This window comes from Cyclopterus lumpus, chromosome 16, assembly GCF_009769545.1.
Source record: "Cyclopterus lumpus isolate fCycLum1 chromosome 16, fCycLum1.pri, whole genome shotgun sequence".
Taxonomy (NCBI): domain Eukaryota; kingdom Metazoa; phylum Chordata; class Actinopteri; order Perciformes; family Cyclopteridae; genus Cyclopterus; species Cyclopterus lumpus.
The window spans coordinates 887501-902500 of record NC_046981.1 but is presented as its reverse complement, the minus strand read 5'-3'; the positions used below and the strand labels follow the sequence as shown (position 1 = coordinate 902500).

General features: G+C 44.5%; 2 protein-coding genes across 3 annotated transcripts in view; one reads left to right on the top strand and one right to left on the bottom strand.

Annotated features, from left to right (window-relative positions):
- pnp4b (purine nucleoside phosphorylase 4b) overlaps positions 1-15000 on the top strand; it is a 392972-nt gene that overhangs the window by 90746 nt on the left and 287226 nt on the right. The window lies entirely within an intron of this gene.
- Positions 12832-15000, bottom strand: part of LOC117745589 — a 2892-nt gene continuing 723 nt past the window's right edge. Inside the window, exons 2-6 of the mRNA XM_034554024.1 lie at positions 14376-14476; positions 14134-14272; positions 13879-14047; positions 13635-13706; positions 12832-13422 (exon numbers count right to left, since the gene is read on the bottom strand). Coding sequence (XP_034409915.1) covers positions 13229-13422; positions 13635-13706; positions 13879-14047; positions 14134-14272; positions 14376-14440 — 639 coding nt within the window. The 5' untranslated portion in view covers positions 14441-14476 and the 3' untranslated portion in view covers positions 12832-13228. The remainder of the gene's footprint in view (positions 13423-13634; positions 13707-13878; positions 14048-14133; positions 14273-14375; positions 14477-15000) is intronic.

Sequence of the window (15000 nt, the reverse complement as noted above, 5' to 3'; positions counted from 1 at the left end):
ACCGCAGTACTCGTGGTACTAACCGCAGTACTCGTGGTACTAACCGCAGTACTCGTGGTACTAACAGCAGTACTCGTGGTACTAACCGCAGTACTCGTGGTACTAACCGCAGTACTCGTGGTACTAACAGCAGTACTCGTGGTACTAACCGCAGTACTCGTGGTACTAACCGCAGTACTCGTGGTACTAACCGCAGTACTCGCGGTACTAACCGCAGTACTCGTGGTACTAACCGCAGTACTCGTGGTACTAACCGCAGTACTCGTAGTACTAACAGCAGTACTCGTAGTACTAACCGCAGTACTCGTGGTACTAACCGCAGTACTCGTAGTACTAACAGCAGTACTCGTGGTACTAACAACAGTACTTGTGGTACTAACAACAGTACTCGTGGTACTAACAGCAGTACTTGTGGTACTAACAACAATACTTGTGGTACTAACAGCAGTACTCGTGGTACTAACCGCAGTACTCGTAGTACTAACAACAGTACTCGTGGTACTAACCGCAGTACTCGTGGTACTAACCGCAGTACTCGTAGTACTAACAGCAGTACTCGTAGTACTAACCGCAGTACTCGTGGTACTAACAACAGTACTCGTAGTACTAACAGCAGTACTCGTGGTACTAACAGCAGTACTCGTGGTACTAACAACAGTACTCGTGGTACTAACAACAGTACTCGTGGTACTAACAACAGTACTCGTGGTACTAACCGCAGTACTCGTAGTACTAACAACAGTACTCGTGAGTACTTGTGGTACTAACCGCAGTACTCGTAGTACTAACAGCAGTACTCGTAGTACTAACCGCAGTACTCGTAGTACTAACAGCAGTACTCGTAGTACTAACCGCAGTACTCGTGGTACTAACAACAGTACTCGTAGTACTAACAGCAGTACTCGTGGTACTAACAGCAGTACTCGTGGTACTAACAACAGTACTCGTGGTACTAACAACAGTACTTGTGGTACTAACAACAGTACTCATGGTACTAACAACAGTACTCGTGGTATTAACAACAGTACTTGTGGTACTAACAACAGTACTCGTAGTACTAAACGCAGTACTCGTGGTTCTAACCGCAGTACTCGTGGTACTAACAGCAGTACTCGTGGTACTAACAGCAGTACTCGTGGTACTAACCGCAGTACTCGTGGTACTAACAGCAGTACTCGTGGTACTAACAGCAGTACTCGTGGTACTAACAACAGTACTTGTGGTACTAACAACAGTACTCGTGATACTAACACCAGTACTTGTGGTACTAACAACAGTACTCGTGGTACTAACAGCAGTACTCGTGGTACTAACAACAGTACTTGTGGTACTAACAACAGTACTCGTGGTACTAACAGCAGTACTTGTGGTACTAACAACAGTACTCGTGGTACTAACAACAGTACTTGTGGTACTAACAACAGTACTTGTGGTACTAACAACAGTACTCGTGGTACTAACAACAGTACTCGTGGTACTAACAACAGTACTCGTGAGTACTAGTGGTACTAACCGCAGTACTCGTAGTACTAACAGCAGTACTCGTAGTACTAACCGCAGTACTCGTGGTACTAACAACAGTACTCGTAGTACTAACAGCAGTACTCGTGGTACTAACAGCAGTACTCGTGGTACTAACAACAGTACTCGTGGTACTAACAACAGTACTTGTGGTACTAACAACAGTACTCATGGTACTAACAACAGTACTCGTGGTACTAACAACAGTACTTGTGGTACTAACAACAGTACTCGTAGTACTAACCGCAGTACTCGTGGTTCTAACCGCAGTACTCGTGGTACTAACAGCAGTACTCGTGGTACTAACAGCAGTACTCGTGGTACTAACCGCAGTACTCGTGGTACTAACAGCAGTACTCGTGGTACTAACAGCAGTACTCGTGGTACTAACAACAGTACTTGTGGTACTAACAACAGTACTTGTGGTACTAACAACAGTACTTGTGGTACTAACAACAGTACTCGTAGTACTAACCGCAGTACTCGTGGTTCTAACCGCAGTACTCGTGGTACTAACAGCAGTACTCGTGGTACTAACAGCAGTACTCGTGGTACTAACCGCAGTACTCGTTGTACTAACAGCAGTACTCGTGGTACTAACAGCAGTACTCGTGGTACTAACAACAGTACTTGTGGTACTAACAACAGTACTTGTGGTACTAACAACAGTACTCGTGATACTAACACCAGTACTTGTGGTACTAACAACAGTACTCGTGGTACTAACAGCAGTACTCGTGGTACTAACAACAGTACTTGTGGTACTAACAACAGTACTTGTGGTACTAACAACAGTACTTGTGGTACTAACAACAGTACTCGTGGTACTAACAACAGTACTTGTGGTACTAACAACAGTACTTGTGGTACTAACAACAGTACTTGTGGTACTAACAGCAGTACTCGTGGTACTAACAACAGTACTCGTGGTACTAACAACAGTACTTGTGGTACTAACAACAGTACTTGTGGTACTAACAACAGTACTCGTGGTACTAACAACAGTACTCGTGGTACTAACAACAGTACTCGTGAGTACTAGTGGTACTAACCGCAGTACTCGTAGTACTAACAGCAGTACTCGTAGTACTAACCGCAGTACTCGTGGTACTAACAACAGTACTCGTAGTACTAACAGCAGTACTCGTGGTACTAACAGCAGTACTCGTGGTACTAACAACAGTACTCGTGGTACTAACAACAGTACTCGTGGTACTAACAACAGTACTTGTGGTACTAACAACAGTACTCATGGTACTAACAACAGTACTCGTGGTACTAACAACAGTACTTGTGGTACTAACAACAGTACTCGTAGTACTAACAACAGTACTTGTGGTACTAACAACAGTACTCATGGTACTAACAACAGTACTCGTGGTACTAACAACAGTACTTGTGGTACTAACAACAGTACTCGTAGTACTAACCGCAGTACTCGTGGTTCTAACCGCAGTACTCGTGGTACTAACAGCAGTACTCGTGGTACTAACAGCAGTACTCGTGGTACTAACCGCAGTACTCGTGGTACTAACAGCAGTACTCGTGGTACTAACAGCAGTACTCGTGGTACTAACAACAGTACTTGTGGTACTAACAACAGTACTTGTGGTACTAACAACAGTACTTGTGGTACTAACAACAGTACTCGTAGTACTAACCGCAGTACTCGTGGTTCTAACCGCAGTACTCGTGGTACTAACAGCAGTACTCGTGGTACTAACAGCAGTACTCGTGGTACTAACCGCAGTACTCGTGGTACTAACAGCAGTACTCGTGGTACTAACAGCAGTACTCGTGGTACTAACAACAGTACTTGTGGTACTAACAACAGTACTTGTGGTACTAACAACAGTACTCGTGATACTAACACCAGTACTTGTGGTACTAACAACAGTACTCGTGGTACTAACAGCAGTACTCGTGGTACTAACAACAGTACTTGTGGTACTAACAACAGTACTTGTGGTACTAACAACAGTACTTGTGGTACTAACAACAGTACTTGTGGTACTAACAACAGTACTTGTGGTACTAACAACAGTACTTGTGGTACTAACAGCAGTACTCGTGGTACTAACAACAGTACTCGTGGTACTAACAACAGTACTTGTGGTACTAACAACAGTACTTGTGGTACTAACAACAGTACTCGTGGTACTAACAACAGTACTCGTGGTACTAACAACAGTACTCGTGAGTACTAGTGGTACTAACCGCAGTACTCGTAGTACTAACAGCAGTACTCGTAGTACTAACCGCAGTACTCGTGGTACTAACAACAGTACTCGTAGTACTAACAGCAGTACTCGTGGTACTAACAGCAGTACTCGTGGTACTAACAACAGTACTCGTGGTACTAACAACAGTACTCGTGGTACTAACAACAGTACTTGTGGTACTAACAACAGTACTCATGGTACTAACAACAGTACTCGTGGTACTAACAACAGTACTTGTGGTACTAACAACAGTACTCGTAGTACTAACAACAGTACTTGTGGTACTAACAACAGTACTCATGGTACTAACAACAGTACTCGTGGTACTAACAACAGTACTTGTGGTACTAACAACAGTACTCGTAGTACTAACCGCAGTACTCGTGGTTCTAACCGCAGTACTCGTGGTACTAACAGCAGTACTCGTGGTACTAACAGCAGTACTCGTGGTACTAACCGCAGTACTCGTGGTACTAACAGCAGTACTCGTGGTACTAACAACAGTACTTGTGGTACTAACAACAGTACTTGTGGTACTAACAACAGTACTTGTGGTACTAACAACAGTACTCGTGATACTAACACCAGTACTTGTGGTACTAACAACAGTACTCGTGGTACTAACAGCAGTACTCGTGGTACTAACAACAGTACTTGTGGTACTAACAACAGTACTCGTGGTACTAACAACAGTACTCGTGGTACTAACAACAGTACTTGTGGTACTAACAACAGTACTTGTGGTACTAACAACAGTACTCGTGGTACTAACAGCAGTACTCGTGGTACTAACACCAGTACTTGTGGTACTAACAACAGTACTCGTGGTACTAACAGCAGTACTCGTGGTACTAACAACAGTACTCGTGGTACTAACAACAGTACTTGTGGTACTAACAACAGTACTCGTGGTACTAACAGCAGTACTCGTGGTACTAACAACAGTACTTGTGGTACTAACACCAGTACTTGTGGTACTAAAAACAGTACTTGTGGTACTAACAGCAGTACTCGTGGTACTAACAACAGTACTCGTGGTACTAACCGCAGTACTCGTGGTACTAACAGCAGTACTCGTGGTACTAACAACAGTACTTGTGGTACTAACAACAGTACTTGTGGTACTAACAACAGTACTTGTGGTACTAACAACAGTACTCGTGATACTAACACCAGTACTTGTGGTACTAACAACAGTACTCGTGGTACTAACAGCAGTACTCGTGGTACTAACAACAGTACTCGTGGTACTAACAACAGTACTTGTGGTACTAACAACAGTACTTGTGGTACTAACAACAGTACTCGTGGTACTAACAACAGTACTCGTGGTACTAACAACAGTACTCGTGAGTACTTGTGGTACTAACCGCAGTACTCGTAGTACTAACAGCAGTACTCGTAGTACTAACCGCAGTACTCGTGGTACTAACAACAGTACTCGTAGTACTAACAGCAGTACTCGTGGTACTAACAGCAGTACTCGTGGTACTAACAACAGTACTCGTGGTACTAACAACAGTACTTGTGGTACTAACAACAGTACTCATGGTACTAACAACAGTACTCGTGGTACTAACAACAGTACTTGTGGTACTAACAACAGTACTCGTAGTACTAACCGCAGTACTCGTGGTTCTAACCGCAGTACTCGTGGTACTAACAGCAGTACTCGTGGTACTAACAGCAGTACTCGTGGTACTAACCGCAGTACTCGTGGTACTAACAGCAGTACTCGTGGTACTAACAGCAGTACTCGTGGTACTAACAACAGTACTCGTGGTACTAACAACAGTACTTGTGGTACTAACAACAGTACTTGTGGTACTAACAACAGTACTCGTGATACTAACACCAGTACTTGTGGTACTAACAACAGTACTCGTGGTACTAACAGCAGTACTCGTGGTACTAACAACAGTACTTGTGGTACTAACAACAGTACTCGTGGTACTAACAGCAGTACTCGTGGTACTAACAACAGTACTCGTGGTACTAACAACAGTACTTGTGGTACTAACAACAGTACTTGTGGTACTAACAACAGTACTCGTGGTACTAACAGCAGTACTCGTGGTACTAACACCAGTACTTGTGGTACTAACAACAGTACTCGTGGTACTAACAGCAGTACTCGTGGTACTAACAACAGTACTCGTGGTACTAACAACAGTACTTGTGGTACTAACAACAGTACTCGTGGTACTAACAGCAGTACTCGTGGTACTAACAACAGTACTTGTGGTACTAACACCAGTACTTGTGGTACTAACAACAGTACTTGTGGTACTAACAGCAGTACTCGTGGTACTAACAACAGTACTCGTGAGTACTTGTGGTACTAACCGCAGTACTTGTGGTACTAACAGCAGTACTCGTGGTACTAACAACAGTACTTGTGGTACTAACAACAGTACTCGTGGTACTAACAGCAGTACTCGTGGTACTAACAACAGTACTTGTGGTACTAACAACAGTACTTGTGGTACTAACAACAGTACTCGTGATACTAACACCAGTACTTGTGGTACTAACAACAGTACTTGTGGTACTAACAACAGTACTCGTAGTACTAACAGCAGTACTCGTGGTACTAACAACAGTACTCGTGGTACTAACCGCAGTACTCGTGGTACTAACAACAGTACTCGTGGTACTAACAACAGTACTCGTGGTACTAACCGCAGTACTTGTGGTACTAACCGCAGTACTCGTAGTACTAACAGCAGTACTCGTGGTACTAACAACAGTACTTGTGGTACTAACAACAGTACTCGTGGTACTAACAGCAGTACTTGTGGTACTAACAACAATACTTGTGGTACTAACAGCAGTACTCGTGGTACTAACCGCAGTACTCGTAGTACTAACAACAGTACTCGTGGTACTAACCGCAGTACTCGTGGTACTAACCGCAGTACTCGTAGTACTAACAGCAGTACTCGTAGTACTAACCGCAGTACTCGTAGTACTAACAGCAGTACTCGTAGTACTAACCGCAGTACTCGTGGTACTAACAACAGTACTCGTTGTACTAACAGCAGTACTCGTGGTACTAACAGCAGTACTCGTGGTACTAACAGCAGTACTCGTGGTACTAACAGCAGTACTCGTGGTACTAACAACAGTACTTGTGGTACTAACAACAGTACTCGTGGTACTAACAACAGTACTTGTGGTACTAACAACAGTACTCGTGGTACTAACCGCAGTACTCGTAGTACTAACAACAGTACTCGTGAGTACTTGTGGTACTAACCGCAGTACTCGTAGTACTAACAGCAGTACTCGTAGTACTAACCGCAGTACTCGTGGTACTAACAACAGTACTCGTAGTACTAACAGCAGTACTCGTGGTACTAACAACAGTACTCGTGGTACTAACAACAGTACTCGTGGTACTAACAACAGTACTTGTGGTACTAACAACAGTACTCGTAGTACTAACCGCAGTACTCGTGGTTCTAACCGCAGTACTCGTGGTACTAACAACAGTACTTGTGGTACTAACAGCAGTACTCGTAGTACTAACCGCAGTACTTGTGGTTCTAACCGCAGTACTCGTGGTACTAACAGCAGTACTCGTGGTACTAACAGCAGTACTCGTGGTACTAACCGCAGTACTCGTGGTACTAACAGCAGTACTCGTGGTACTAACAGCAGTACTCGTGGTACTAACAACAGTACTTGTGGTACTAACAACAGTACTTGTGGTACTAACAACAGTACTCGTGATACTAACACCAGTACTTGTGGTACTAACAACAGTACTCGTGGTACTAACAGCAGTACTCGTGGTACTAACAACAGTACTTGTGGTACTAACAACAGTACTTGTGGTACTAACAACAGTACTCGTGATACTAACACCAGTACTTGTGGTACTAACAACAGTACTCGTGGTACTAACAGCAGTACTCGTGGTACTAACAACAGTACTCGTGGTACTAACAACAGTACTCGTGGTACTAACAACAGTACTTGTGGTACTAACAACAGTACTTGTGGTACTAACAGCAGTACTCGTGGTACTAACACCAGTACTTGTGGTACTAACAACAGTACTTGTGGTACTAACAACAGTACTCGTGATACTAACACCAGTACTTGTGGTACTAACAACAGTACTCGTGGTACTAACAACAGTACTTGTGGTACTAACACCAGTACTTGTGGTACTAACAACAGTACTTGTGGTACTAACAGCAGTACTCGTGGTACTAACAACAGTACTCGTGAGTACTTGTGGTACTAACCGCAGTACTTGTGGTACTAACAGCAGTACTCGTGGTACTAACAACAGTACTTGTGGTACTAACAACAGTACTTGTGGTACTAACAGCAGTACTCGTGGTACTAACAACAGTACTTGTGGTACTAACAACAGTACTTGTGGTACTAACAACAGTACTCGTGATACTAACACCAGTACTTGTGGTACTAACAACAGTACTTGTGGTACTAACCACAGTACTCGTGGTACTAACCACAGTACTCGTGGTACTAACAACAGTACTCGTAGTACTAACAACAGTACTTGTGGTACTAACCACAGTACTCGTGGTACTAACCACAGTACTCGTGGTACTAACAACAGTACTCGTAGTACTAACAGCAGTACTCGTGGTACTAACAACAGTACTCGTAGTACTAACAGCAGTACTCGTGGTACTAACAACAGTACTCGTAGTACTAACAACAGTACTCGTAGTACTAACAGCAGTACTCGTGGTACTAACAACAGTACTCGTGGTACTAACAACAGTACTCGTGGTACTAACAACAGTACTCGTGGTACTAACAACAGTACTCGTAGCACTAACAGCAGTACTCGTGGTACTAACAACAGTACTCGTGGTACTAACAACAGTACTCGTAGCACTAACAGCAGTACTCGTGGTACTAACAACAGTACTCGTGGTACTAACAACAGTACTCGTGGTACTAACAGCAGTACTTGTGGTACTAACAACAGTACTCGTAGTACTAACAACAGTACTCGTGGTACTAACAACAGTACTCGTGGTACTAACAACAGTACTCGTAGTACTAACAACAGTACTCGTAGTACTAACAGCAGTACTCGTAGTACTAACAACAGTACTCGTGGTACTAACAGCAGTACTCGTGGTACTAACAACAGTACTCGTGGTACTAACAACAGTACTCGTGGTACTAACAACAGTACTCGTAGCACTAACAGCAGTACTTGTGTTGCAGTGAAACAGTACTCGTAGTACTAACAACAGTACTCGTGGTACTAACAACAGTACTCGTGGTACTAACAACAGTACTCGTGGTACTAACAACAGTACTCGTGGTACTAACAACAGTACTCGTAGTACTAACAACAGTACTCGTGGTACTAACAACAGTACTCGTGGTACTAACAACAGTACTCGTAGTACTAACAACAGTACTCGTAGTACTAACAGCAGTACTCGTAGTACTAACAACAGTACTTGTGTTGCAGTGAAACAGTACTCGTAGTACTAACAACAGTACTCGTGGTACTAACAACAGTACTCGTGGTACTAACAACAGTACTCGTGGTACTAACAGCAGTACTCGTGGTACTAACAACAGTACTCGTGGTACTAACAGCAGTACTCGTGGTACTAACAACAGTACTCGTGGTACTAACAACAGTACTCGTAGTACTAACAACAGTACTCGTGGTACTAACAACAGTACTCGTGGTACTAACAACAGTACTCGTGGTACTAACAGCAGTACTCGTAGTACTAACAGCAGTACTTGTGGTACTAACAGCAGTACTCGTAGTACTAACAGCAGTACTTGTGTTGCAGTGACCGGAACGTATTCGCCTGATGTCTTCAACAAGGTGAGACAAAGTCAGGTGTTTACAAAGTCACATGGTTCACCTGAACGCAACATTCACATGGGATAAAACACAAATATATTATACATGTATTTATACAGTTTAAGAATAAATAATATGAAATAATCTAGAACATAAATATATTATATATACATATATATATATATATACAAGTATAATATAAACATGATATGAAAAAACGTATGTAAATATATTGTGTATGTATATATATATACATACACAATATAATATGAAATAATAATATAATATAATATATAAAATATATATAGATATATATATCATCCATCCATCCATCCATTTTCAATACCGCTTATCCTCATTAGGGTCGCTATCCCAGCTGACATCGGGCGAAGGCAGGGGACACCCTGGACAGGCCGCCAGTCCATCGAGGGCACATGTAGGGACATACAACCATTCACTCTCACATTCACACCTATGGGACATTTAGAGATCAATTAACCTGCAGCATGTCTTTGGACTGTGGGAGGAAGCCGGAGAGCCCGGAGAGAACCCACGCTGCCACGGGGAGAACATGCAAACTCCACACAGAAGGACCGCTCCGACCGGGAATTGAACCCGCGGCCCTCTTGCTGTGAGGCGACAGTGCTAGCCACTACACCACCGTGCAGCCCCGATATATATATCATATAACATATAAACATATCATGTATAAATAACAAAAATAATGTATAACATAAATATATTACATATAAATGTATAATATGACTATATTATAACTATATAAATATATATAATATAACGAAAAAAATAGAATAAAAGAAAAAAGTACATTATAACTTAAATAATAATTATATATTATAGATAGAAAATAGATATATTAAATATTAACTTATAACAGAAATATATTGTATGTACATGTATAATATTAATTATAATCTAAATATAACATAGATATGTTATAATTAAATGTATAATATGAATTATTGGTTATTATTAAAGTGATTTTAATGTGATGGAGGATAACAAAATCTTCCTGTTTGTGAAAATAAACAAAAATAAAGTAAAGTTTTGCTAAATATTCTCTGATAGCAATACTACAGTACTCCATATCCTAAGAAATATAAGTATACTATTAAACCAGAGTGGATCCCCAAGTGTAACTCCTTAAACAAAGAGAAAGCAGTGATTTAAAGTATGTGACCTTTGACCTCAGCATGAGTCATCGTCTGATTGGTCCGCTCGGTCGCAGCTCCGTTAACAGAATAGCACTGTTCGTCTCCGGAGACGCCCGAGGGGGACAGGAAGTCCATCCATCTCATAATAAAAGCCTGATGTTTGATTCTTTCCAGCATTGAAAACACTGATAAGTCTCTTTTTTACAGAGTGCAGTGAACGCAGCTTTGTCTCCACGTGACCTAACGGTTCTCTGTGACCCCCGTCAGGCCTCTGGGATTGGTCGGGTTAGCCCGATGCTCCTGCTGGGATTGGCTGTCCACCAGATCTGGGACCTGCAGACAGGTGAGACATAGATATATGCATTATATATATATATATATATATATATATATATATATATATATATATATATATATATATATATATATATATATATATATGAATCCAAAGGAGGATCTATGAACCAGACTTCATTAATATTTTAACACAAAGATTGTGAAACTCAAACGATGAACTAATTAATTCAGTGAAATCGGAAATCTAGCAGCAAACGATGACATCACTTCCTGTCTGACTCCATGACATCACTTCCTGTCCGACTCTGCTGTTCTAACTAAATAAAAATAAAAATCTACATACAAAAAGTACATTAAAAAAGTTTAAAGTGAAATGAGATTACTGATCTCCTGTCTCCTCCCTTCGTCTCCTCCCTTTGTCTCCTCATCTCCTCCCTTTGTCTCCTCCCTTTGTCTCCTCCTCTCCTCCCTTTGTCTGCTCCCTTCGTCTCCTCCTTTTGTCTGCTCCCTTCGTCTCCTCCTTTTGTCTGCTCCCTTCGTCTCCTCCTTTTGTCTGCTCCCTTCGTCTCCTCCTTTTGTCTGCTCCCTTCGTCTCCTGTCTCCTCCCTTCGTCTCCTCGTCCCCTCCCTTCGTCTCCTCCTCTCCTCCCTTCGTCTCCTCGTCTCCTCCCTTCGTCTCCTGTCTCCTCCCTTCGTCTCCTCGTCTCCTCCCTTCGTCTCCTCCTTTTGTCTGCTCCCTTCGTCTCCTCCCTTCGTATCCTGTCTCCTCCCTTCGTCTCCTCGTCTCCTCCCTTCGTCTCCTCCTCTCCTCCCTTCGTCTCCTCGTCTCCTCCCTTCGTCTCCTGTCTCCTCCCTTCGTCTCCTCCTCTCCTCCCTTCGTCTCCTCCCTTCGTCTCCTCCCTTCGTCTCCTGTCTCCTCGTCTCCTCCCTTCGTCTCCTCGTCTCCTCCCTTCGTCTCCTGTCTCCTCGTCTCCTCCCTTCGTCTCCTCCCTTTGTCGTCTCCTCGTCTCCTCCCTTCGTCTCCTGTCTCCTCCCTTTGTTGTCTCCTCGTCTCGTCCCTTCTCCCTTCGTCTCCTCCTCTCCTCGTCTCCTCCCTTTGTTGTCTCCTCGTCTCCTCCCTTTGTCTGCTCCCTTCGTCTCCTCCCTTCGTCTCCTGTCTCCTCGTCTCCTCCCTTCGTCTCCTGTCTCCTCCCTTTGTTGTCTCCTCGTCTCGTCCCTTCTCCCTTCGTCTCCTCCTCTCCTCGTCTCCTCCCTTTGTTGTCTCCTCGTCTCCTCCCTTTGTCTGCTCCCTTCGTCTCCTCCTCTGCTCCCTTCGTCTCCTCCCTTTGTCGTCTCCTCGTCTCCTCCCTTCGTCTCCTGTCTCCTCCCTTTGTTGTCTCCTCGTCTCGTCCCTTCTCCCTTCGTCTCCTCCTCTCGTCTCCTCCCTGTTGTCTCCTCGTCTCCTCCCTTTGTCTGCTCCCTTCGTCTCCTCCCTTTGTCGTCTCCTCGTCTCCTCCCTTCGTCTCCCGTCTCCTCCATTCATCTCCTCCTCTCCTCGTCTCCTCCCTTTGTCGTCTCCTCGTCTCCTCCCTTTGTCTCCTCCTCTCCTCGTCTCCTCCTCCCTTCTTCCTGCAGACCTCTGACCTCACATCCGCTGCTGATCAATAACTGATATCAGGCATCAATAAAAAAAGATCGTCAATAACCTGCTGACAGAAAGCTTCGGAGCCTGTGATTGGTAGACTACTATGTTGATGTAACCATGACGACATTAATGTTTACATTGAATAAATGATGTCTTTTCAGTGTGATGATGTCATTGGTCACTTTATTTATTGGTTTATTGAACAGTCAAGTTGATTTATCTCAAATGATTTATTAATACACTGATGATATCAGTAGAATATTAAAGTCGATATTAAAGAATGACATATTTTATTAAAACATATAATATTACATTCTGGGAACAAAAGCAGAGCCTCACAATTGAGAAGCTCCAACACCCAAAAGGGTCAGTGAAGTGCACACGGCCCAACAGAAACAACAGCTTGCCTTCAGGGAAAACTCAGGGAAAACAAAACACAGCTGGAGCTCACCTGGACCAACTAAAGATCTACAGATCCATCAACGCCAATCAAACTGTACAGAACTAGACCCGCCCCCCTCAGTCCAGTCCAGAACTAGACCCGCCCCCCTCAGTCCAGTCCAGAACTAGACCCCCAAGCCCCAGTGCGTCTGTCCCGCCATGGACATGTACTCGTCCAGCTGAGCGTCCAGGCGGCTCTTGGACATGGACATGTACTCGTCTAGCTGAGCGTCCAGATGCTCCTTGGTCGGAACCTGGTCTTTGCTGAAGCCCCGCCCCCTGGAGGCGCCGGCCCCGCCCCTCTGCAGGTGTGTTCGTCCTGTAAAAGATGGACGAATAAGATGTTGAACATGTTGGAGCAGAGCTGGTGTTATGAGGACAAAGACCGTCAGACAGGTCAGTGAACACACCGCCTGAAGTGACCCGCTCACCTTTGTTTCCATGACGTTTGTTCATTGTTCAAACAGTGTCTGTCATACTTAATATGAATAAAGGTATAAAGGTCTGACTACAGGTGAAGGTCCGACTGACCTTTCCTTTTCTGGATGTTTCTCTTCCTCAGGTGGCGACGCTGACCGAGTCGACTGTCAAGGTTACCTCGTCCTGTACAGGAAGCACATAAAAGCAGCTGCAGCTACAGGTGCAGGTACAGGTACAGCTACAGGTACAGCTACAGGTACAGCTACAGCTACAGCTGCAGGTGTAACTCCAGGTGCAGGTGTAACTCCAGGTGCAGGTAAACAAGTGAACAGAGAAACCACCACCTGGTACTCACCTCTGTAGGTGGAGGTGAAGCTGGTTCTCCGTCGGTACTTGTTCATGAAGCTCCAGAAGCCTGGAGGTCTGCAGGTGGAGAGGAGACGAGTCTCCTGCTGTCCACCGAGTCGGGTCCAGACGCTCTTCCTCCTGAAATGCTGCTTCACCTCCAGGGACAGGTAGCGGGTCTGGACCAGGACAGAGATCAGGTGGTTAACACACCTGGTGAACAAGGGACCCGTCGCTCTCACTGGTCTCCAGCTCCGTGACTCACCTGCTGGTGGAGCAGCGATGACCTCTCTCTCTTCATGAACACCTGCGGGGGGCCACACCCCTTCGGCTGCTGCAGTGGGACGGGGTCAAAGGTCCCGGTTCTGGACCTGGCCAGCTGGTCCACCTGCACCTGAGAGAAGCTACAGCAGGACAGACAGGAAGTACAGGTGCAATAAAATACCAGATGTACTCTCAGGTTCCCAGAGAACAGGAGGAAGAACTACATGACAGTCGTCGACCCACCGCTCGTGCAGAGTCAGTGTCGTGGTGCTTCTCGGGTACACCGAGCCTGGAGCTGAAGAATCCATCACTTCCTGTCTCGTGAGACCTCGTTCACCTGCGGGCTAATCAACGACACCGACGGCCTTTAATCACCGACACGAGGGGCTCCCGAGGACACGGCCTCCTCTTCGCTCACACACTGCAGCAGCGAATTAAACGTGCTCGCCTCACACGCACGTTGCATTTGTCTGCAGCAGCGCCGTTAAAACGCGTGTTTTCGTTCACGATGCGGCGCGTGCTCGTCAAAGTGTTTCACTCTGCACACAAACTATGAAACTTCACTTTTCAGCCATTTAAAAAAAAAACGGGGATTCGCCGCAATTTTCTCCGTGCAAAAGCGGCGCGAGCTTCAGCTTCATCCGTTAGCGTGTGTACATAGCTTTGTGTCTGTTAGCCTGTGTACATAGCTTTGTGTCTGTTAGCCTGTGTACATAGCTTTGTGTCTGTTAGCGTGTGTACATAGCTTTGTGTCTGTTAGCCTGTGTACATAGCTTTGTGTCTGTTAGCCTGTGTACATAGCTTTGTGTCTGTTAGCCTGTGTACATAGCTTTGTGTCTGTTAGCCTGTGTACATAGCTTTGTGTCTG